The sequence below is a fragment of the Camelus ferus genome, chromosome 13 (genome assembly GCF_009834535.1).
Source record: "Camelus ferus isolate YT-003-E chromosome 13, BCGSAC_Cfer_1.0, whole genome shotgun sequence".
NCBI lineage: Eukaryota > Metazoa > Chordata > Mammalia > Artiodactyla > Camelidae > Camelus > Camelus ferus.
Window position 1 is genome coordinate 5926920 of NC_045708.1, and position 25529 is coordinate 5952448.

At 47.7% G+C, this 25529-nt stretch overlaps 1 protein-coding gene across 1 annotated transcript; it reads left to right on the top strand.

Moving 5' to 3' along the window:
* Nucleotides 1–2141: 2141 nt before the first annotated feature.
* Nucleotides 2142–25179, top strand: CA6 (carbonic anhydrase 6). Its single transcript, XM_032494766.1, has 9 exons — nt 2142–2233; nt 6323–6463; nt 8723–8902; nt 14427–14575; nt 14777–14869; nt 17021–17090; nt 20317–20474; nt 22429–22552; nt 24796–25179. Exons 2-9 carry the CDS (start codon nt 6385–6387, stop codon nt 24906–24908), a joined length of 966 nt encoding a protein of 321 aa, XP_032350657.1. The 5' UTR covers nt 2142–2233; nt 6323–6384; the 3' UTR covers nt 24909–25179.
* Nucleotides 25180–25529: the final 350 nt, after the last annotated feature.

The window sequence follows — 25529 nt, forward strand, 5'->3', positions numbered from 1 at the left end:
TATGCAGATGTCTGAGTCCCTGCTTTCCATTCTTTTGGGTGTACACTGAGAATAGGAAGTACTGGCTCGTATGGTAGTTCTATGTTTAACTCTTAGAGGAATTGTCAAATTGTTTTCCTTCATTATTAACTTAAACGTTTTTTAAATTTTTATTGAAGTATAGTCAGTATACAATGTCGTGTCAATTGCTGGTGCATGGCATAATGTTTCAGTCGTACATATACATACGTATATTTGTTTTCATACTCTTTTTCTTCATTATTAACTTTAATTGCACTTTCACATATTGAAAATTGCACACATCATAAATGTACAGTTCACTAAATCACCTCAGATCAGCACCCTGTGTGAACTGTCACCAGATCAAAATCACGACCAGCTCTTCAGAAGACCCCTTGAGGCCCTCTTCCATTCACTTCCAACACCATTGATTAGTTTTGCCCATTTTGGAACTTTTTATATAAACAAAATCACATTTTATTTTTTCTTATGTGATTGACTTCACTCAACACATTGTGAGATTCACCCATGTCGTTGCCTGGAGCAGTAGCTAATTCATTCCATTGTGTAAATATACCGTCATTTACTTATCCATTCTTCTGTTAATGGCTATCTGGATTGTTTCCAGTTTGGGGCTATAATGAATAGGGTTGTTATGAACATTCATGTACGTGTCTTTTGGTAAACAAATACAGAGATTCCTTTTGGGTTATACCTGTGAGCAGAATTGTTAGGTCATAGGGTTTGTTTATATTAAACTTTAGTAGTTTAACAAAAAAGTTACAAAGATAGTTCAGGGAGTTCCTGTAGTGGACTCACTTTTTAAAATTAAAATTATTAAGTTTTATATCCTAATTTTCTGTTGCAGTTGTATAGAAATACAATTGCATTTAGTATATTGACTTTAGATATATTAATTTATATATTTGCTTATTAATTGTAGTAATTTATCTGTTGATCTTTTTGGATTTTTTACCTACTCAATTATATCATCTGTAAATAAGACAATTTTATTTCTTCCTTTCTAATCCCTAAACCTTCCCTCCTTTATTGTACTTGCCTGGACCTTCAGGAAAATCTTGATATGAGTTGTGGAAGCCAGTATCTTAGCTTCTTTCCCAGTCTCATGGATAAGCATCTAATATTTCTCCATTAAATATGATGTCTGCTGTAGACTGTTTTTGGTAAGTATTCTTTATCTACAATTTAGGATGAGGAAATCCACCCTTTCCCCCTAGTTTCTGAAGAGGTCTTTTTTTTTTTTTAAATCATAAATGGATTTTGATTTTCTCTTTTGGATGGTGAATATTATCAATTGATTTTTCTCCACATGTTGAAGCCCCTGGCAATTGTGTATTCTCCTGACAGGTCAGCCGTTGTCCATTTCCTTTTCCCACTGCCCCCTCCTTTCTGATGCGTTTCGTGACATGGCTGATTCGCTCCTCTGTTTTTAGAGTCTAAATCCCACTTTTGACCACCTGTGGTTTGACTTAGCTTGGTGGTTCCCTGAATCCTTGCGTTAGCTGAATAACAGCCGCCCCAAAGATGTCCACGCCCTAATCAATAGAACACATGAATGTCACAAAAGAGAGTTGCAGATATGTTTAAATTAAGGATTTTGAGATGGGGGAGATTATCCTGGATGAGCCAGATGGGCCCTAAATGTGAGCACAAGGCTCCTTATAAGAGGGAAGCAAGAAGATCAAAGGAGTACGTCGGAGATGTGATGACTAAAGCTAGAGATTGAAGTGATTGGAGGAAAAGGTCATGAGCCAAGGGGAGCAGGCAGCCTCAGGAGCTGAAAAGGGCAAGGGACAGATCCTCCCTCGGAGTCTCCAGAAGGAAGCAGCCCACCGAGGCCTTGACTTCAGCCGGTGAAACTGACTTTGGGTTTCTGACCTCCAGATTGGTGAGAGAATAAATTTGTCTTGTTTAAGCCTTTGGTTTGTGGCAATTCATTACAGCGACAACAGAGAATGAATAGTCTTCTGCTTGTGTAACCAGGCCCTTGGGCGTAAGGGAAGAGTTAGGACTCATTATAGATTTGGAATTGCTTATTGACAAGTTAAGGGTGGAGTTGAAGGCACACAGACCTGTCCTACAGAAATAAACAAGAGGAGGAGTACATAAAAGGAATTTAAGCAAGACTTGGCCCAAGAGTCTTCCAAGAAGCAGAAGGCACAGCCAGCAGGAGAGGCAAATGAGACTTCCATCTCCAGCAGCTGGTCCTACGGTGAGTTTGCACAGACAAGAGGCACAGAATGTGGATGGTAGGCTGAGCTGCAAATATTTTTAGGTCTTTGGTTCCTGTTTTGCTCATAACTACATTAATAATGGAGAAGAAAATTTCCACCAGGTTTTGGTCTGGGAGTTTTTTGATGTGGGTTACTGGTACCCAGTGAAGTAGAAGGATAGATATGATGGAGGAAAATGCCTGCTGGTAGATGAAACGGTAGGTGCTGGGTTCCAGGAGGATGGATGAGACTGGAGCTTGCCTATGAGGCTGGGGAATCCATCAACCAGGAGGCTGGTGAGATAAAGCACGGGCCCCACTAAACTGGGGCTAGGTATGGCTGGATATTCTGCACGTGGTTATTTAACATGACAGCTCAGTAATGCTTCACTTACTTGGGCATAACTGAAAGTCAGAAAGGAAACAAAACTTTTGTGAGTCGTCAAAAAATATTTCAGGGTTAACATTCTTTAGTTTCAGTCCAGCCTCTGGGCCCTCAGTTCAGCTCTATCCATTCTTCTTGCGTATGTAATTCTAAGAAGTGTGGTCATCTGCTTTCTGGCAAATGGACAACTGAGAGGCAACAGCTGGCAGCCTATGTAAGCAATGCTAACTATTAAAAAAGTGGACATATACACACTGGTACCTCCAGGTGCCCCTGCCGCCCAGCCTTTCCCCAGGATCTCCCAATCTCTTTGTAACCCATCAACTAAAGCGTTAACTCCTGGCAGCGCAGAGGGGCTTCTGGACCCCGTCTCAGCACCAAGTCTCACTTCTGTTCCGAGTGGTCATACCCTGGCCTTATGGATGTTAATAATTTGACTACCACCCACGAACATACATGTACGTTGCTTTATTAATTGAGCAATTAACCCCCCCCACACCGTTAATATTTAAAATAAGAAATCCAAAAGTGTAACAGGGTTGTTTCATGCAGGGAAAAGACATATAGTTACAGGCCCAGTGAGCATCGACGTAGGACAATACAGGATAGCCGCTGATACTTATACGTGTGGGCCTCAGTCACTAAGAAAAGGTTAATTGCATTCAGCTTAATCTGTTTAAGAAAGCAGGCAAGAGCATGGTGCACGTTAGAAGTTTGATTCCAAAGTGGACTAAATGTCTTGGTGTTTATACAGAATTTTTAAAAAACATTTATTACTTATTTTAATGGAGTTACTGGGGATTGAACCCAGGACCACATGGTCTACCACTGAGCTATACCCTCTCCCCTCCCACAGAATTGAGCCTTTATCCACCTAGACAGCTAATTTGTCCAGAATGGCTCAATCTTCAGGACTTCAGAGCTGGAACTCCTGAATGAAACAGAACAATAGCTTGTCTATATTACTTATAGCCAAAATGTGCATATTCTTGTGTAGCCAGAACCATTTTTCCGTGCCAGTCCTGTGCGAACCTGAGCTTTGGCTCACAGTCCTGGGCTGACAGGGCCTCCGTGTTCCTCTGGACTTACTTCCCAGTCTCTGTGGATTGATAGCACTTCCCTGTTCGCCCGGGTTAACTCTGCCTCCCTGCTCACCTGGGCTGAGCACCCCTCCCTGCCCACCTGGGCTGAGGGTGCTTCCCTGTTTATCTGGGCTGACAGTACTTTCCCGCTCACCTGGGCTGACCCCACCTTGCTGCCCTTTCTTTGTCTTTGCCTCAGTGGGCTTCCGCCATGGAGTGTGATTGGCATCAAGGAAGAACAAAGCTCCTTTCTCATTTCTGACACTGCTGTGGTGAAAATGCCATGCTCATCAACTCATCTGAGACAGCCACTCAAACCATAGGCCCTAGAAAAACAGTTTAAAATAAGCTACATCCTTGATGATGAGCTGGAGGTGTGATTGGGTGAAGGCAGAAAAAGCAAGTTCAGAGTCTAATGCGACACACTTAAAAAAAAAAAAACAACCCAAACTAAAACGAACAATGTGCTTCACAAATACAAGGCGGAAACTCATGTTCAAAGTTGATGGAAACTTTCAAAGTCAAAGAATACTGTGAGTTAGACAGTAAGCAACAGATGACCTTGCCCTAGTCGGTGTGGGTGAGGTCACTGGAGTGTGCAACCCAGAACGGGGAGGACCCTCTCTCTCTAGCAGCATGCCCTCGTTAGCAGATGGGGCTTGACTAGTCTGATCGCTTTATTAACGCAATTACTCACTCAGACCACCTGTTCTCAGCATTAGCCAGCTGCACTGATTACCAGGCAGCCCAGGCTCTTGCTTGAACCAACGATATAGAGAAACCAGGGCAAAGCCACAGGCCTGATGGACGTGTGCGGGGCAGTGGGGCTCCACCGGGAGGTGGCGGAAATTGCAGACCCACAGAAGTAACCGTGCACTTACTATGAGGCTTCTGTGGGGGCAACAGAAGCACCTGGGCTCTCCTGGGCATCCCAAAGTGCTGACCACGGACCACATTTCCCGAGAGAGGTGGAGCCGTGAAGCCCTTGGAAGTGGACACTCTCCATTTCCCAGCACGGGCCGTGTGGGTCCTTCTCCTAGAGCCCTCCTTTCTCTGAGAGCCTGATCCTGCCTCCCCTCCCTCCCCACAGCCCCTTCTTGCCCCCCTCTGTCTGCAGTTTGCCCCTGCCAGTGGCTCACACTTGCTCAGAGTTCTTTCTCGCTCCAGCTTCCCTCTGCATGGGCTCATCCAAACCTCCCCGGCTTCCACTGCATCCTGAGCTTTCAGGCTCCCTCCGCAGCTCCCTAACTCTTCCTGTGATTTTCAAGAAAGAGATTCAGATGGCTGAGTTCGTGTTTTCTGGCCAGGATGTCAGGCATCCTTCATTTTTACTCTAGTTCCCTCACAGACAGGCTGAGTGACAGTAAGTCACCTTCTTTCTCCATAAAAATGAGAGGTCTGAATAGATGATAATGCCATTTGCCACACACCAGGTGCTACTCCGAGTATTACACACAGATTTGTTATCGAATTCCCCAGGAGGGAGGTACTATCAATAACTCCTATTAAAGGTGGGGAAATGAAGTCACAGAGCAGTTGAGTAACTTGCCCAAGGTCACACAGCTAGTAAGTGGCCAAGCAGGGATCTTAACCCTGTCAGCCTGGCTGCAGAATCCTTGCTCTTAAACCGTGCTTAATTCATGCTGCCACCCTGCCATTCCAGCATCCCTCAGACTGCAGCGACAAGGGCACAGTGAGATAAAAGAGGCTGTGAGGGGCATTAGCTCGGTTCTGCAGAACAGGACGGTCCTTTGTGTCTGGCCAGGTCAGCATGCAGTCTGCAGAAACGCGGCTGCCCTTTGCCTGTGCCCTCTCTAAAGGGCTTGGGAAGTGCCGGCCTGTCAGCAGGTACAGACTCAAAAGCTTCGCCCCCAGCTAATTTCAAGAACTGTTTACCCGAGTGGATGCCGGGGGATTAGGCAATGCATTGATCCGATGTGTTGGATCGGTTTGGGTGTGACCAAGCACACTGCAGCTTTCGGAACAAATCCACCCCACGGAGAAACACAGACGCCCACACCAGCCTGGACAGCCCAAGACACGTGTTGGGATGTGGCCCGTGAGCTGGGGCTCTGGCATACCCCAGTGATTCCAGAGTGAGGTTGAGAACAGGGCCGCCTCCAGTCAGAGTCTCCATTTTAAGCCATTTCTCTAGACGCCTGACCGAGCGCAGTCCTGAGTCTGTCCGAATGACAGGTGTCGATTTCAGAGACAGGCAAGAAATGCCACGCGGCACCCGGCCTGGGTTTTCAGGCACTGGTCATGCCACTCATCGGTTTCCAGGGGTCACCTGCCTGGAGCAAGGGCACGGGAAGAAGAGCTGTTGTTCTGGGAAAGCCTCCCCATCCTGTCTCTCTCTGTCCTTGGGCCATTCTCTGGCCTGTAGTCACTCTCCCACAAAGGCTGCACTGTGTGACCTTGCTTGTGATTTTTCTTAAGTTAGCAAACAACCGAACCCTTGGGCTAAGTGGACACGGTGCTGGTGCCAGAGGAGATCAGGCACGTGCACACACCTGGCGACGTGAAGCGGGACTGAGGGCCACGGTGGGGAGGTGCTCTTGTTTCCGTGGGCACAGCAAAGTGTGGATCAGCTGGCCAGACCTGGTAAATTGTTATTTACAGTTCCCAAGCTTTTAAAAGAAGAGCCTCCCCAGAATCCGTCCTGACTGCAGACGTGCGGCATCATGATGACTTGGGTCACGCTGCTGTCCTTGCTCCTCCTGGGATCCCAGGCCGTGCAGGGGGCCCATTGGACCTACTCAGGTAAGGCCCACCCAGGGGCCGCGTGCCCCCTTTCTGCCCTCCCGGTGAGGGAGGGGGCTCCCCCCTTCTGGAGGACAAAGCCTGGCATTTCAGGGCGTGCACGATGGAGGTGTGCGCTGCCTGTGCTGGGTCTGCTCCTGGGGCTCAACGTCTTGGTGTGCTGGAGACAGGGCCGGGTCAGGAGGGGGAGGACAGAGCTCTTCCCCTTCCCAGATCGCTGAGTCACCTGCAAGCTTTTTGCCTTTCTACCCACACTGCTGCTTTGAGAGCCTGCTCACTGCTTCTGGCTGCAAAGCCCTTTTTCCCTCTCGGTCTATGTAGATGGAAAAGAAAGTGGTTAGAGAGGGCTCCCTGCAGTCCCATGGAGCAGGTGCAGGGGTGGGTGAGATCTTTCTTTCAGGAAAGTCCATGATCTGCTGTCTGCCCAGAGCATCTCGACTTGCCGAGAACGCAGTGACCATGGCACGGCCTCCAAGCTGGCCTCTCTGGGTCACCGTGACCCTACTGAGACCCCAGTGTCCCATCCTGAGCCCTGCTTCCAGAACGTGAAATTGAAAACCCTAGCATTTGGCACAGGTGCTGGCCCACGTGTGAGACCAAGAGAGGAAGGCTGTCTGCGGGGCTTGGACACAAGACAGCCCTTCTGTGTGGCAGGGAAGCGAGCTCCTGCCTGGTCCCCCTCTTTTCTGTTCTGGACAGAGGCAAGAGGCCTGGAAGGATGCTCATGGCCACTGGCTGGTGCAGGAGCCAGGAGCAAACAGTTTTGAGCCTATTCTCTGCATGGTCCGCCCCCGCCCCTGACACAGGGAGAAGCATCCTTTCAGGGTGGGATGTGTGTCCTGTTAAGCCCAGGGTATCAGGACCAGGAGCAATGCAGGGAGGCTCGGTGTGACTATCTTCAGAGAGCAGGACAGCCAGCTCTGACCAACTGCTAGGCTCTGGAGCTGAGGCTTCCCTCCCCGGGCAGCGCCATGAGACCCTGGGACTTCTGCTTTGTCAGGCCCATTGGTACTGGCGGTGGTACTCGGTAAGGAAGACAGAGAATTCCAATGGTGCGGGTCGGTCCTCCCCAGCTCAGCACAGTCTCTGAGACTGTGGGCCTTCTGGGAAGCCACCAGGGGCCCAAGAGGACTCGGGGAGCAGTGGGGCAGCTGCTGCAAACGCTTGTCAGGAATCCTTGAGACACCCCGAACCCGGCCAAGCCTTTTGATTCATGAAGGGGCTGTGCTCGAGACGTCTGCCCGTGACCCTGGCATCTGCCTCTAGGAAAGAATTGTTTACGAATTGGTTTGCATGATTAAACAGTGAGGAGAAAACAGAGAAATGAAAAATTAACTTAAATTTTTGTTTAACTGAAGTATGGTTGATTCACAATGCTATGTTAGTTTCTAGTGAAGAGTTGACTTTTTATTGACTGCAAAACCGAGATGTGAGGGGCCCAAACACAGACATCTTCCTTCCAACAAGCCATGTGCTTGGATGATGCAGCTGTCCCCAAACGGGGCAAGGGGGCTTGGATGCCTAATTGCAGATGCCCGAGACCAAGATGCAGAGCCGAGTCCCCCACTGCAATGAAGTCATCGTCTCTGCGATTAATAACCACCCCAATAAAGACAGGCTTCCTTGCTCTGATGTTCTTTCCAACTAAGCATTCCAGGTCATCTTTGAATCCAGGCTTCCTTTCTTGCCCTGAACCCATGGATGTGGGCACCCAGGCGGTCTTTATCGTCCTGGGAACCAAGGAAAAGGGGAGGAAGGAAGGAGGTGGGGGGTCCTGCTGTCGGGGGTGGGAGGGGCGGGGAAAGGGAAACTGCTGTTCAGAGGAAGTGAGCAAAAGGCCTGGAAGGTAACACGGGGACGCCGAGGCTCCAGGACGGTCAGCAACGGACAGTAATTCAAAGGGGAAGCTAATGCTACGCATTCAAGACGTCCATTGCTTTCAAAACACCAAGTCATGCTCTCAGGACCAGTGGTTGCAAGAAGAAAGTTAGGAATCAGCCCCAAAGCCCCCCCCCCCACCCCCCGGACATCTGGGTCTGTGGAGATGATTTAGACGCCCCTCCTGCCTCCTCCCGGGGCCCTGCCCTGTTGTCTGGAAGGCAGACTCTGGCCTTGGTGGTGACCGCTGTGGGCCTCCCGCTGGCCAGGCCCTGCCGGGAGCTGCAGGCTCTGGCGTCTGCCCTGAGTGATGTGCCCACAGGGAGGGCCCGGCTGGGCAGCCCCTTGAATTGTGACCCCCTTGGCTGTCTCCTGTGTCAGGGGGGACGCTGGATGAAGCACACTGGTCCAGCGAGTACCCTGACTGCGGGGGGATGAGACAGTCGCCCATCGATGTGCAGAGGAAGAAAGTACGGTACAACCCTTTCCTGAGGCCTCTGAACCTGACAGGCTACGAGGGCCACTCGGGCGAGTTCTCCATGACCAACAACGGCCACACAGGTAAGGGTGGGCGGCGGTCCCCACTCCCCGGGCGGTCAGCAGGGGAAGGTGGCGGCGCTCCCCTGAGGCCAGAGTGCAGCGTCGGGCTGCAGGCCTCAGACGCCAGGGCGATGGGTGCAGAGCCCCGAAACCAGGCGGCTCTGCCCTAGTCGTGCGGCCTCTGTCCTTGGACTCGGTCCCCTCTGGCCACGTCACTCCACACTGGCCTCTCTCCAAGCTCACCCTGACCAACCAGTGGGAGGCTCAGCGGACAGAGAGTCAAAAGCACACAACCCACCTTGTGCTCTGCTGATCTGGGCCCGGGTCTGATCTGCCAGATTTTCTGTGTGTGAAGGTCACACAGGAAAAGCTGGGTGTTGGGGGCCCCCCTTTCGGAAGCCTAGACCGGACGACTGTGAAACCCGGCCTCTACTCGGCAGACACCCTTCTGGTTTTCCCAGCGGGCTCATCTCCTCTGAGCTTTACAACGGGCCCGGAGCAGGGCAGTTTTCAGCCTGAGACCAGAGGCTCGGGAGGCTGAGGGGCTTACTCGGAGTCACGCCGTCTAGTGGCCGAGATGGACTCAGGCCCCGGATGTCTGATTCCTCAGCCAGTCCTCCCCAGACACTTTGCCCTCCACTCCTGCCGGGGCTGGGCCAGTTTACTGCCCACCCATGTAGGTCTATGGGGGCCACAGGACTCAGGTTTCCTCCTTGGGCTATTGAGAAAATAAAACCAGCTGTCCTTGATGGGGCTGGAGAATGTAGCAGCCCTCAGATACCTGTGGTCTGGATCACTGAACGCCACAAACAATTCAGGAAAGCCTCATTTTATCATTAATGCCAAGCTCCTGTTTCTAAAATTACTCTCTGAAGCTTCCAGCAGCTTGTCAGAAGCAGGTAGCCTGTTCAGATCAGCTGATTTCACTTAGGAATATGCATTTAAGTTTCCTCCATCTCTTTTCATGGTCTGATAGCTCGTTTCTTTTAGCACTGAATAATATTCCATTGTCTGGATGTACCACAGTTTATTGATCCATTCACCTACTGAAGGACATCTTGGCTGCTTCCAAGTTTCAGCAATTATGAATAAAGCTGCTATAAACATCAATGCGCAGGTTTTTTGGTGAACATGTTTTCAGCTCCATTGCTGAAAGGGGAGTATGTTTAATTTTGTAAGAAACAGCCGAACTGTCTTCCAAAGTGGCTGCCCCATTTTGCATCCCCACCAGCCATAAGGGAGAGTGCCTGTCGCTCCACGTCCTCACCAGCGTTTGGTGTTGTCAGTGACCTGCATCTTGGCCATTCTAATGGGTGTGTAGTTGTATCTCACTGTTAGTTTAATTTGTGTTTCCCTGATGAACTGATATAGAGCATCTTTTCATATGTTTGTTTGCCATCTGTATATCTCCTTTGGTGAAGTGTCTCTTACGGTCTCTGTGTTATTTGTTTTCTTAGCGTTGAGTTTTAAGGGTTCATTGTTTATTTTGGGTAGCAGTTTTTTTTTTTTTTTTTAGTTTTTTTTTTAGGGGAGTAGGTAATTTGGTTTATTTATTTATTCTTAGAGGAGGTACTGAGGATTGAACCCAGGACCTCGTGTATGCTAAGCATGCACTCTGCCACTTGAGCTCTACCCTCGCACTAGGATAGCAGTTCTTTATCAGATGTGTCTTTTGCAAATCTTTTCTCCCAGTCTGTGGCTTGTCTTCTAATTCTCTTCATGTTGTCTTTGCAGAACAGAAGTTTTAAATTTTAATTAAGTCCAGCTTACCAATGATTTCTTTCATGGAGCGTGCCTTTAGTGTTATATCTAAAAAGCTATCACCAGCGTCATCTGGGTTTTCGCCTACGTTATCGCCTAGGAATTTTATAGTTTTGCACTTTGCATTCAGGTCTGTGATCCATTCTGAATTAATTTTGGTGAAGGGTGTGAGGTCTGAGTCTAGATTCGTTCTCCTGCTTGTGGATGTCCAGGTGTCCCAGCTCCGCATGTTGAAGACTCTCTTTGCTCCACTGCACTGCCTTGCTCCTTTGTCAAAGATCAGTTGAGTATATTTATGGGGTCTAGTTATTTCCAGGCTGTCTGTTCTGTTCCACTGATCTGTTTGTGGATTCTTTCGCTAAGGCCACACTGCCTTGATTACTAGAGGTTTATAGTAAGTCTTGAAGTTGGGTGGCACCGATCCTCCAACTTTGTTCCCCTCCTTAAGCATTGTGTCCGGCTGTTCTGGGTTTTTTGCTTCTCCGTGTTAACTTTAGCATTAGTCTGTTGAACTCCACATTATCACTTGCTGGGATTTTGATTGGGATCGCACTGAATCTATAGGTCAAGTTGAGAAGAAGTGACATCTTGATGACAGTGAGTCTTCCTACCCAGGAGTATGGAATGTCTCTCCATTTATTTAGGTATTCTGTGGTTTCTTTCATCAGAGCTTTCCAGGTTTCCTCATATAGATCCAGTACATAGTTTGTTAGATGTAAACCTATTTAAATGGTTGGGTGTGCTAAGGTAAATGGCACTGTGTTTTTATTTTCATATTTTATATGTATACCCTTCCATGTTTATTGTTAGATTAGAATACAGATATAAAATTACATTTTTTAAAAGTTTTTTTGGGGGGAGGTAATTAGGTTTATTTATTTATTTTTGAGAGGAGATACTGGGGATTGAACCCAGGACCTCGTGCGTGCTAAGCACCTGGCTCTGCCACTTGAGCTATACTCTCCCCACTTAAAATTACATTTTAATGAAAAGAAATGGAAAACACACTTGAATGTTGAGACAAACTTAACTTGCCACAAAACTTTCTAACGCTTATTCTCAATTTCTCTATTTTGTTGTAGACAAGTAGCAGTGGACCAGTATTGATTGGTTAATTTTTTTTTAATTCCCACACATTCATAGGCTCCAGAAAAGCTCAAAGGCTGGAGGTACTGGGCCTCTAGTGTTCAGTGGGAAAAACAACACTGCTCTCCTACTGGGTACTGTCAGCCACTCCATCCGTGAGGCTCCTTGAAAGGAGGGAGGATCTCTCGTTCATCCTTCGTCCTGGTACCTGGCACAGAGCCTGACACGGATGAATGCATTTGAGGGGAAAAGAGACTTGTGTGCACGAAAGTCTAAATCCCCAAATAGACTTCAAGGGCGAGGCAGGATTATGAGTGGGTTTTAATCTTTAGAGCTGTGGGAGCAAGGCTGTTTTTTTTTTTTTTTAACTTTTATTTTGAAATAATTTTAGGCTAGAAAAATTGCAGAAATAGTGCAGAGAGTTCCCATATGCCCTTCTCCCACTTCCCCTCGTTTTAACATCTTGCAGTCATAGTGCATTGATACCACGTGGTTAACCACGCTGCAGATCTCATTTGATTCTCATCACTTGCCCGTGGGGTCCTTTTTCTGGTCCAAGAGCTAATCCAGGATCCCACATCGCACTGAGCCATCGTACTCCTCAGTCTCCTCCAATCGTGGTCAGTTCCTCAGGTTTTTGTAATTTTGACACTTTGCTGTTGTTTCTTGTGCACAGAAAATGCTCAGATCATGTGGGTTTTTTTTTTTTTCCTGTCTGATGAGAACATGGTTAAATTGGTTTCAAGCAAGCGAAGAGTAGCTTCTGGAAGTTAAATCAATTTTCAGAATCTGGAAGTTTCAGCAAATTGATTTGGGGGCGGGGCACAGATATGTGGCTTCACCTTTTCAAAAGCACGGTTCCCAGGCTCAGAAATGTTGCTGGTTTTCAGTCTGGCCTGAGCAAGTCTGTGCATAAAGCTTGAGAATTGAGACATTCCTTCTGTCTGTAGGGAGTTGTGCTTCGGGGGGAAACGTGCTTCTCAGGCTCTGTTACTGCTCATGTGGTGTTAATGGTCCTTAGTTCTCCAATCTCTGGGCACAGGTGATTGCACCTCTTTTTTTTTTTAGTGGAGGTACAGGGGATGGATCCCAGGACCTCGTGCACGCCAAGCACACGCTTTACTGCTGAGCTACACCCACACGCCTGCACATCTGTCTCTAAAGGCACTTCCATTCTTCTCACGCGAGCCCTGATTTTGAGGCTGACTGCATTTTAAGCACGAAATACAGAGCACCTGTTCAGCCGAAGGGCCTGTTCAAATCTTTGAGGCCGGTTCTTGCCTTATGGTATATTACGTTATGAATTTCATCACAGCTTCCTGCTGCTTTAGACAATTGGAAGGGAAGGGGGAGGCATTTGACAGATGTCAAATACCTAATATTTGCTCTTTAAGAAAGCATCCTTATATGTCACCATCTTTGATGACTTTAAATAGAAAAACCTTATTAACAGGACAGATGCTGCCTGTCCCTTTCCAAGTCCTAAATTATATCTTCATGGGTATTTTTCTTGGTCGCTTTCTGGGGTCACTCTCCATGTCTCCCTTTTTGCCTGGCTCATTCCAAAATATAGAGACTTCTCAAAGGCCTAAGCCAGTGGAATGAACACGGCAACTGTCTGACCCAGTGACCTCCCTGCAGAAAGTCTGTAGGCCATGGGGCAGGAAGAAGCTGGAAGAGTCATCCATTTTCCCATCAGCAAGAACCTAACATTTAAATGCACTTGTTGATAATCTCATCAGATTAAATCCCAAGGCAAGAGTCCATGTGTTCCTTGATTTGCGGCAGAATTTGGTCTCCTCTGAAGACAAGTTGCGGCCTGTAATGGTGACATCTTGTCTTGGCCCAGTTCTGCCCCGACAAACTAGTGACTCTGAAAACCTTTCTACCTCTCTGGGTTGGCTTCCTTGTCCATAAAATCAAAGTATTGAACCGGGGCAGGGTATAGCTCAGGGGTAGAGTGTGTGCCTAGCACGCACAAGGTCCTGTGTTCAATCCCCAGGACCTCCAATATAAGTAAATAAAAACCTAGTTAACTCCCCTCAAGACAAAATTAAAAGTGATACAAAATTTAAAATGTGAAATTATTAAGGCAAAAAAGTACTGAAGCCCCGCAGGGATGTTCCCGTATATGAAGCAGGATGGGTTGTTAGTTGGGCTCGTTCTAGAAGGCTACAAGGGATGAAGATTTTAACCACATCATGAAGAAGGTAACGATCTTAAGTTGGCCTTGCAAACAGTACTCACTCTGGGTAGTAAAAGTAATCAAAATAGTCCCAGGAGGTCCCGCTCCCTATTCCTACACATGGACAAATCCGCAAACTGGCCAGAGGTGGAGAGTGGAATTCTGGCTTCCATAATCATGGACCATATTTTTTCAGGGCTCCCACCTTCCTTGGGGTTAACAAGCTGGAACCTTCCACATCATGGTTCTGCCCCCGACCTGGGTCTGGGTGGGAAGGTGTGTGCCCCGGGAGAGGTGCCTGTGCAGCCCAGCCAACTCAGAGCCTGGTCCCCACCCTGCCCTGTGTGCCAGCTTCCTCCTGCTTGTAGGTCACTCTGCTCGTGGCCATCTCAGCCAGCCCATCATACCAGCTTGCCTCATGACCGGGCAGGTGACCAGGGAAGCTGGCTGACCTCTAGGCCTGACCAATCTGTGCCCACCTGCACCTCTCCCGCCCCTTGTCTTCTCTTCCAGTGCAGATAAGCCTGCCCTCCACCATGCGCATGACGGCCTCTGACGGCACCCAGTACATAGCCCAGCAGATGCACTTCCACTGGGGCGGCGCCCTCTTGGAGATCAGTGGCTCCGAGCACACCATTGATGGAATCAGATATGGGACCGAGGTACCTTGAGGACCCCAACCAGGTCCTCTTTCTTTCAAACCCCATAGTCACTTTTCTGATGAAAACAGCGCAAAAGACTGTGTAATGGGGAGTCTAGTCACCCTGAGGTTGAGTTTTTTTTTTTTCTCTCACAACTATGCATTTATCACTATTTGAAGTCTATAGGAACTGCCCTTGACTTACCCTTCCTTGCTTCCCCAGATTCACGTTGTTCACTACAATTCTAAATACAAGAGCTACGATGAAGCCCAGGAGGCCCCGGATGGTTTGGCTGTGCTGGCAGCCCTCACTGAGGTAGGCTGAAACCACACGTGTGAAGTTAGAAACTGGCGTCAAAACAAAGCGTTGAGTGTCGACAAAGGGCCTTCTTACCTGTCCCGCCTCCTCCACTCCTGAACTCGCAGTTCTGAAAAACCCTGACTCAGTGAAAGATGAGTCGGCGTTTTTTCCAGCCCTTGTTCATGGTTACTGTGAGCTTTCTGTTTCACTAACCTCTGGGACCTTGAATAACTTGGACAAGCTGACTTAAAAGAGCTGGGGTCACAGAAAGGTTGACTGGACATAAACTGGTCTGAGGACCAGAGGAGGCCTGCAGCCCGCTCGGCAAAGACAGCCTCTGCTTTTCTCAGAAAGTCCGCAGGGTGGGACTTGGGTCTAGGTGGCAAGAAGTGGTCAACCCCCCCCCCCCAAATTTTATGTTGGATAAAATTGTCAAAAACAACCATGTCAGTGCTCTGGAAATGGACCAAAGACAAGTAACAAGGTGAGGGATTTCTTTATGGTAAATAGCTAAAATTTAGAGTAAGAACAACAGGAATTTGTGGACTTTCTGCCTGGGGCTGTTCCCATCCCCATCCCCTAAATTGGTTGGCAAGGTAGTTTTACTGGGGCAGCTGGACCGGAAAACCAGCAGCTTCACTGCCCAGTGTGGGGGACTAATTTGACTTGCAGTGGAAGTTGAAAACCCATGCCTGGGGCGCTGTTAGGAAAAGTAGCAAACTTGACAGAAAAGACGGAAAACGGGGAAAACTTTCAGCTTTGAGAGTCTGAGATTGTGGTCCTAGTTGGGGTGAGTAACAAGCGGCAACCTATCAGAAACTTAACTGGGACATTCTGAAAACAAGGGAGCCACAGCAAGGCCGTACAGGCTTCCCAAGAAGGCCTGATGGAAAGTCAAGGCTGAGGCTGCCCTGGTAACTGGCTTTGAATTTGCTTTTCCACCCACGACTGATCCATCAGCAGAGGGTGCACGTCTTATAGGCTCCAGGGGTTTGAGCACAACCCCTGCTAAAATCATGGACTGACCACAAAACTCTGCTGACCCTGGACGGCCCCTGGGAATCCAGGCTAAAAAAAGTACAAATAAGACTTAAGAACCGGGCAGACACATCAGCTGCTACACACCGCTGTGGACGAAGCCCAGGAAAGTCACCAGTCACAGGAACAGCAGTAACAAAAATCCCTCAGGACAATTTTTAAAAATCAGAATTCAGATTTGCTACCATTATCTAAAATGTCCAGTCAACAAAAAATGTCAGCAACAAAAAAGTTGGGCATGCAAGGAAAGAGGAAAATGTAATCCATATTTAGGAGGGAAGAAAAAAAGTGGTTAATAGAAACTGACTCCAAGTAGGCCAAGAGTGATTTAGCAGATGGTACTTTAAAACAGCTGTCATAAATATGTTCAAAGAATGAAAGAAACTATGTTCAAAGAAATAATGGAAAATATGATGACGATGACTCAAAAGACTAAAAGTATTTAACGCAAAAGGTAGAACAGAGAGGCGAAAAGCAGATTAGACATTTAGAAAACAAATAAATGGCAGTCAGATATCCAAGAAAGTCTGAATTTATACACAGTGGAAGAATGGATCAACATCACTGACTGAAAAGAACCATTGTCCACAGATCTTTATCACCGAAAGAAACTCTTCTGACTTCTAAAAAGTCAACACATACAAAAAACAAAGGGTGGCGGTGGTCAGAATTGGAGCAGTGTTGCCTTGTACCCCTGGTCTCCTCCACTCTGCCCGAAGTCCTGAGGATGAAGAAAGGTGCACCCGTGAGCAAGCCCCCTCCTCATTACAGCGAATCTGACTGTGGCTGACACTGCCCAAAGCAAGATCACTGGGGATATTTTAACAGTGACTTTTGGCCATTCCTTGAGGACATCACCAGTCACTGCCAAGAAGCTCCTTTCCCTGGAAGCTGCCCAAATGCTTTGGATCTTGTCTTCCTGAAAGATACTGCTGAGCCCAGGCAGTGTTTGGCCAAGAACAGCCAGACTGTCTCCCCCAACACAACTAGGGCACAGATGGGCTGCCTCCTCCTCGCCCTCATGGCTCTGCCCAACCAGCCAGAACACCAAACAGCTGGATTAGTGGAGACAGAACTGGATGGAGGTTCCTCCTCCATTAGGTTAACTGCTCTGTGCTTCTCCTGCAGGTCAAGGATTACGATGAAAACACTTACTTCAGCAACTTTCTTTCTCACTTGAACAACGTCAAGTATACAGGTAAGGGAAACCAACAGTGGCTGCAGGAGGGAAGAGAATTGAGCTTGAGAGTAAGTGGGGGACGGGGAGCCAGGAAGAGCGTTGCTGGTGGGGAGAGTGGCAGATAAGCCTGCCAGGAGACGCACCCCTCCCTGGGCAAGGTCTCTTGTGCCAGCAACTCCTGCAGTTGGCCCAGATTGTGCACCTCCGAGAGACCTGCTCATGAACTCTACCTGTGGATGCCCACAGCCAGACCTTCTGGAGGCCAGAGTTCTAGTAATGAGGGATATTTTTGTTTAAGTGATTCTTACCTCTGGCCCCAGCTGGCGGTGATGGTCCTGGTCCCTAAAGAGAGTGGTCCTCCTTAGCTTCAGGCTGAGAAGCATCTCAAGAGTGAAGCCTCTCAGCATGGTGCCCATACACGCAGACCCAGGGCTGAGCTTCCTTCCTTCTGCCTCCAAGAGGCAGAGTTCTTGTCAGAGCGTTCAGTCACTGCCATGGTCAACCCTTGACCTGGAGCAGTAACCACATCAGTGTTGCAGCCTTGGTTTTGTGTCACATCCCACTGTGCCCACATTTCCCAGACTCCAGCTCCCTGAATTCAGTTCTCAGCCCTCCAGAAATTCTCCTGACCTCCAATCTATGGGCCTCCACATTCTTACTACTAGTCACGCCGCATGCCTCTCATCTCTCTTTACCTAGCTTAGATTCCACGAGCCATCATCTGACACACCAAGGCAAATGCCCTCCATATCCTCGCCCCCGACCCCTCCACAAGCTCACCTGGCAAATCCCCAGACCAGCTCCCACCTACTCAGAGCCTGAATGTGTCTGCAGAGAAACTCACAGACATCTGACTTGTATTCCTTTCACTCATAACTACAAGTAAACAAGTACTAACACTGCTCAAAAATCCTAAAGTACTACTCCGGCCATTTGCTTTTCCCCTCCCCAAAATTATCGCTGCACATTTTCTCCTCCCCCCTGAAGCCGCTCTACCTCGGGCCCAGCTTCTCCCTTGGAGCAGATGCCTTGCCCCCCACTTCATGGGGAAGTAGTCAGAAACTCCCTCCTCTTCTTAACCTGACTGCACCTGACCAAGCTCCACGTCCCCTCCTCTGTTACCCTGGGTGAGAAGTCCCTGCTCTGGTCCGGGACCGCCCTTCCATGTGGGCGCTGGCCACCCCCTCGTTCTCAGGGCCTCTTCCCCTGCCCGTCTCCCCACTCCCCTGCGTCTCACCCTTCGTCCCGTCATTCCACTCAGCCCAGAGCTCTGGGCTCTCGCACCTCCCATCTCAGTCCTGCTGGTTCCTCGGCTTCCACCCCACTTTGGGCTCCCCTTGAAAGAGGCGTCCAGCGCCGTGCTCTCTGTTCTCGCTCACGCTCAGGTCAAGGCTGCCCCAGTTGTCAGATCTCCTGGCCACTTTTCTTCTCTGAATCTGTCTCCCAACTATAACCCATCACCCGCTCTCACTCTGGCCACAACCCGCCCCCTCCCCTGGTTCTCTCCTGCACTCTTTTCCTGGCTCCTGTCCTAATGGTGGCGGATGCCATAACTCTGTCTCCTTTTGGGGACCTGATTTAGTCCCATGGCCTGAATTGCCATCTCTAGGCAATTATAAACGTGGACTTATAAACGTGTATCTGGTTCTCCCGGCAGCGGCGGCATCAGGCAGGACAGGACAGGTGAGGCAAAGCAGATGCAAGAACTGGCTGGGGAATCTGCTGGCCACGAGCTCGGCCAGCAGGGGGACCACAGGACGGCGGCATAGCTAGGACTTTCCGTGTATTCGCTGACCTCAGGTGTTCTCTTCCTATTGACTGACCCTGATATATTTCCTTCTCCAATTCGGTAAATTCTGCTTCTGATCAGTACTGCCCACAACACTGGCCTCTCTGAACTCTTCATTCCTTTATCCAGCTGTTCACTGGATGTTGCCACAGGGACCTAGAATTTCACGCGGCCAAAGCGTAACTATCTTCCCTTCCCTTGCCAGGCTTGCCCCTAAGCCAACCTCCTTTCAGCAAAAGGCATCATCATCCAGCCCCTGGTCTAAGCCAAAAATCTCTGAATCTTTCTTGATGTTCCTTTTTCCATTACCCTCCCTCCCAATCCAAACCATCAGTGAGCCCCGCTGATTTTACCTCCCTGCTTTCAGTTTTGGGGATGTATTCCCAGAAGTGGGATTGCTGGGTCATATGGCAATTCTGTTTAATTTTTTTTAAGGAACCACCATGTTGTTTTCACAACCAGGGGCACCATGCTTCTTGAATTCTTGACTCACTCAAAGATATTTGAGTTAAGAAACCATAGAGGCCTTTAGAAGTTTGCATCTTGAAATCTATCCAATAACAAGAAAACTGAGAAATCTTTTGCTTACTCGTGGGATTGTGCACTACTAGACTTCGCAGCCTTGGTTAAACAAGCCTGTTTATGTGTATATCAATACCATGTCATCTTTGCTGTTAAAAAATGCAAAAGTGCTCGGGGAAAGTGTGGTAACGTTCAACTCAGCTCCACATTGCTTTGATAGTCTCATGCTGAGCTCAGGGGCTCAGCGTCACTGACACGAACAAAAGGAGAACTCTCTAGATGCAGCACTAGATGTAGGTGCTGTGGAGGCTTCAGATGCCCCACGGAAGCCCGCGTCCCTGCACCCCACCTGCGGATGAGCTTGATTCCCCACGGGAGGAGCAGGAAGGCTCATGACCTGACGCCTGCACCTGGACCCCCCGCTTACTTCTGCTTCTGCCTCTCTAACCTCTGTCCCTCCCCCCACTTCTAAATGGGCACAAACCAAGGAATTTCGTTCTTTCTTTGAGAGCAGTTACCCCAAAGCCCCTGGAATCACAATTTCTTTCATTTATTATCAAACGTCTCCTCTGCTTAACAATGAAGATGGTGATGGATACACTGCGGGGGCACTTTCTTCTGTGCAGTCCGGTGCCAGCACTTTGTAAACACATCCCCTTTACCCTCACAGCAGTGCTCCTGAGTATCCCGTGAGCACCGAGCCAGGACCACCCGGCCCTGGGACCACCCGGCCAGGAGGGGGTGTTTGAGTGGGTCTTTGTTCTTAACCCTTTCTGGGAAGCAGCGCACTGGGGAGTGTTTCCTGATGATCAATTTCTACGTTCCTCTGCTTAAATTAGGAGGGTTGACAATGGTGAGGCCTGAGCCTGAGCTGTTCTCCCACAGGGCAGCAGGGGTCCCTAACATTCCTTTATCTCTTGTCCCTTCCGTTAGGACAAAAAACAGTTCTGAATGGCCTTGACATCCAGGATATGCTACCTAAGGACCTCCACTCCTACTACAGCTACTGGGGCTCGCTCACCACTCCTCCCTGCACTGAGAACGTCCACTGGTTTGTGCTGGCAGATACCGTTAAGCTCTCCAGGGCACAGGTTAGTGCCTCTGCTTTCAATGGCCTGGTTGTCGAGAGTGCTCCCCCAAATCTCCCCTAATGCCAATACTCCGTTCTCCACGTGCAGGGCTATGGTGCCTCCCCCCTATTGCCATGGGTGGTCTTGCTAGTGCTGTGGTGGAAGTGGGCAAACAGGCATCATGGGGTCCAAGAAACTTATAGGTGATGCAACAGAAGGACTGGGGCCGGATCCACGTCATAGACGAAGAGCTGCCCGGTGAAGGCAGATACTGAGCGCTGCTCTTGCCAGGGACCGTCCCCGGCCCCTGATATACAAAACCCCGTCCTCATGCACCTTACATTCTAACTTCATAAATGACTTCAGTGCAAGATGGATAGCTTCATATGTAGCTCTTCACTGTCTCAAAAGCCTGTAGCCCTTTGCGGAGAAGAGCTGTATCAGTCATCATTTGTCCTTCAGCATAGCATGGGCACATAATAAGTATTTGTTGACTTAAATCAAGGACAAATGTTACTGGGTTGCAAAGCAAAGCTGACATTTCCTTCTGGGTGATGTTCTTCCTCAGAAACAAATATTTCTTTTTTAAACTTTCCATCTCCTACTCCAGGAAAAGGTGGAAAGGCCCATTCCTGTACTCACACACAACGACATTGATGACAGGGTTGGAAATGCCCCTGGGTATCTAACAAGAGCCACTGTCAATTATCTCAGGAGAAATGCACCTTAAATCCAGGTCTAGAAGAATTTTCATGAATAAAGTTACCTGAAATGAGCTCAATTAAAAAAAAAAATCACAAAATACCAGGAAAAAGACACTATGAGTATGTGTCAACAGAATTAGATATACAAAGATTTCAGATAGTGTAATTATCAGTAAAAAACATAAGTATGTTTAATATATAAAGAATACATAACAGGTATAATTAAACATATTTAGTAGGTTTAACATGTATAAGAGTTTTAAATATGAGGAAAGAATAAAAAACTATAAAAATGACCAAGTAAACTTGAAGAAAATAAAATAAATGGGTTGTTAATTTCCAGAAACGAAAAGATAGTGACTGAAATTAAGTCCCAACAAATGGGTTTAGTAGCCTCTTAAACATAGTTCAAGAAAGGATTAGTAAGTTGGAAGACAGAGCTGAGAAAATTATGTAAAATGTGGCACAAAGAGAAAAAGAGATGGAAATATGAAAAAGAACTAAAGAGACATAGAGAAAATAGTAGAAAGGTCAAACAGATGTCTCATTATTATAGAGGAAGAAGAGAGATTAACATAGAGAGGAGGGATAACTTGAAAAATCTTGGCCGACAATTTTCCAGAGGGTTGAAAGACATGTCATGTATTCAGGAAGCCCCGTGAGTCAATCAACATAAAAAGAAGCCCACACTAATCACATCACTGTGAAACCACAAAATATCAAAGACAAAGAGAAGATTTTAAAATCAGCCAGAGAGAAAAGACAAACTTTCATGAAAGAAATCATCGTAGACCAAGAGTTGATTCAACACAGCGACAATGAACATCAGAAAGCAGAGGAAACCATATTTTCAAACAGAGAAATGAATAGCCAACCTAGAGTTGGACACGCAGCAAAAATGTCTCTCAAGGACCTAGACAAAATACAGACATTTTCAGAAAAACAAAAACTGAGCTTGCTACTTGATATGTTTCTGTTTACCTCCTTCTCTCCTTTCTACCTTTGACCAAATACTTATAAAAAAGATTAAAAGAGACTGCTGGAGGAATCTTTTTAATCTTGGAGAGATTGCTTAATGTTGGAGAGGCTGTTAGATGGATGAACGGACACTATGCCTGGCACGTAGCACCCAGAACCTCCTTTCATCTTGAGATCTCACAACCTCTTTATCAGGCTTACATGAACCTAAGCTCTAGGTCAATTGCTACCTAGACTTTTAAAAAAAAGTCACCCAGTGCCTCTCCTCCATAATTCTCTTCATGTTGCTGCAGATTCTGAAGCTAGAGAATTCCTTGTTGGATTCCGAGAACAAGACCCTCCAGAACGATTACCGCAGGACCCAGCCCCTGAACCACAGAGTGGTAGAAGCCAGCTTCATGTCTCTCCCTCATCAGCGTGAGTCAGATCAACTCTTGTTTGTTCTCTGCCATTTGCAATTATAATTTTCTGTTTTCCCCCTTCCCTGGGTGGACCCATCTCTTCTGGCAGCAGCAAGGGAGGGAGACTCATCTCAACAGCAGGCGGCTCAGGTGGGCCAAACTGCCCAGGGCTTGGGCCAAGAGGGTGACTCATTTTCCCAGTCCAGGCAGTGGCCCAGTGTGTAGAACAAAGGACACATGAAGGTGGGCAACGATGTGATTTATTACCTACCTGGTCTTGGCCAGAGGCAGTAGGAGACTCAGGATGTGAGCAACAGCCAGACACTCCCATAAGAGTGTAGGCTTGGGGTTGGGGGGAGGGGATAGCTGAAGTGGCAGAGCATATGCTTAGCATGCACAAGGTCCAGGGTTCAATCCCCAGTGCTTCCACTAAAAAATAAATAAACCTCATTACCTATCCCCTCTCCGACTGCCAAAAAAAAAAAAAAAAAAAAAAAGGTAATAAATAAAAATTTAAAAATTAAAAAAAGAGTATATGCTTAAATTAACCTTATCAAACCCAACTCGGATTATTTCCCATACACTTCCATCTCAGTCTGTATCGCAAACCCATCCCCAACTCCTCCAATAAATTCCCTCAAGGTGGGGCTAACCAGAACACGTACTGCTTTCCACATTTTCTTGGGAGTCAAGCCCCAGACACCAGGGTGTGGGAAGTAGGCGTTAAGTAGTCCCGCTTCCCCAGACCCTCCAGTCCAGGCTCCAGCTCTGTGCCTGGCTCGCTTCATTTCTGTAGTTGCAAGAATACGCATATTCTGGGATTTCCCATCTTTATTTTGTCTGCTTCTCTGTAACATTGTGGTGAACTATACACATGCCCTGAGTCCGCTGCCTTTACAATGTATTTCTGTTAACCATGCCTGATGCCTTCATATCTCCTAACGCAGTAGAACTGGTCTCCAGTCAATTTGCCCCATGTCTGCAGGTACCTTGCAAAACTTCTACATCTCCATTCATACTCCCCCAACACAATGAAGGTCCGTTTGTGGTTTTCTCCCCATCTTTCCTTCCTGGTTCATTTATTGTTTTTCCTTGCATCAGTTCGCTCCTTTAATACAATGCTAACAGGAAAAACGACACCAGCTATAATTACGTCATACGACGTTAACAGTAACGATGTCTTTTCCAAAGGGTGGCATCTTCCTAAACAGGTCCAGTCACCAGCAGGCTTAGACCCACGGACCTGTCTCCTTGTTCTAATCTCGCATGTTCCCTGTTTTACCCAATAACATTTTGCACTATTCTTACAACAGGCATGAACAGATGCTATGGTTCCCCATAGGCCTTATGTCAATGATCTCTCCATGGGGGGGGGTGTCACTCCAATTTACCCTCCTGGGGGAGCGCCGATGTTCTAGATACCCACCTCTCAGACCAGAATGTCCCAGGTTGCAGTAGGTCTGTCGTGGTCCTCCCTTCCGAGACTTGCTGTTTAGGATTATTCCTTCAACTCCCAGTAGAGAGTAAGTGGGCTTCCTCCCCAACCCCAAACAAGGGATCTGAACTTGCTGATAAGAGAACTGGGTATCATCTTGCCCACTTTCCCTAAGGCCCAGATTTCTTCTTTCTTTTTTTTTTAATTTTATTTTTTGGGGGGAGGTAATTAGGTCTGTTTATTTATTTTTAGAGGAGGTCCTGGGGATTGAACCCAGGGCCCCATGCATGCTAAGCACAGTGCTCTACCACTTGAGCTATACCCTCCCCCCAGACTTCTATGTAGCAGCCATCATCTCCAGTCAACCCAGTGTGTGCCCCACTTGATATCTCATCGTTCTGTAGAATTCCACACCAGATGGTTTAATATGATCCCCTCAACAGTGAGGAATGACCTGAGAAACCAAGGTCAGTTATAAACACATGACAACGGCCAAATCCAGCCCCTTTGCAACTTATTTATTAGACAAAAGATCTGTGCATTCTAAGGTAAGGGCTACTGAGCCTTGCATGAGAAACTAAGGTCCAAAGGTAGAACATTTTCATCTTGTCACCTCTTGGATTCCGGCAGCTTCCAAGTCTAAATTCAGACATAGTAAAGATGCTTGAAACCAATGGGATGGGAACATGGAGGGAGTTCTAAGGAACCAGAAATAGTTCCTGTAAGTACAGATGTGGGGAGTGATGTCTGGCTGTCCTGCATTCTCTGTTTTCATGAGAACCTCCAAAGTTCTGACCTTCTCCTATTAACTCTTCTTTTTGTAGGATCTACTCTAGGCTCTGACTTCCAGCTTTATCTAAGCAATATCAACAATAACCTTGAGTACTTGAGAAGATTTATTGAACAGAAGAAAGTAAATAGAAGAAGACGCGAGTAATGACCTTGAAGAGTGAGCCCTGTCTTGCCTCCAAGAAGTCCGTCCAACCGCACCATTCCCGCTGAGGGACCTATTTAATTTCTGATTAAAACGGGAAAGCCATCGTCCGTGAAAGGAACTGAGGTCGTTTAAGTGCATGAGAAGAGATCTGAGTCAGACGACACCAAGGGAAATTGACTGGAATAGGAATTCAAGGAAGATGGAGCCCTAACTACCCTCCTCTCAAATCACGCACATCGATTTGTCTAAATTACAAATCATCCAGAACTTGCCTGTAGCATTTAGATGTAATAAAATCACTTTGGAAATTTGTGATTTAAAATTTTCTGTTTTCTATTCCTTTATACCACTTCAAATATCCCTTCTTTGCTCTACCCCGAGGGACCCAGGTGAGGGGACAGAGATCAAGGTGGGAGGGATTTCCAGGACCAAGATTAAGAAAAAGGAAAGCGATTCTTACATTAGGAACGTGTCCGTGGGGAGGTCTGGAGCAGTGATCGTGCCCAGTGAGCACAAGAGGGACGGAAGGGTGAGGAGGCTGGCTCCCAGCAGGTAGGGGGGCTTCCCTGAGATCTTGTCCTTGTTGTTCAGGGGTGTCTGAGCCTTGCTGTCACCAGCCCT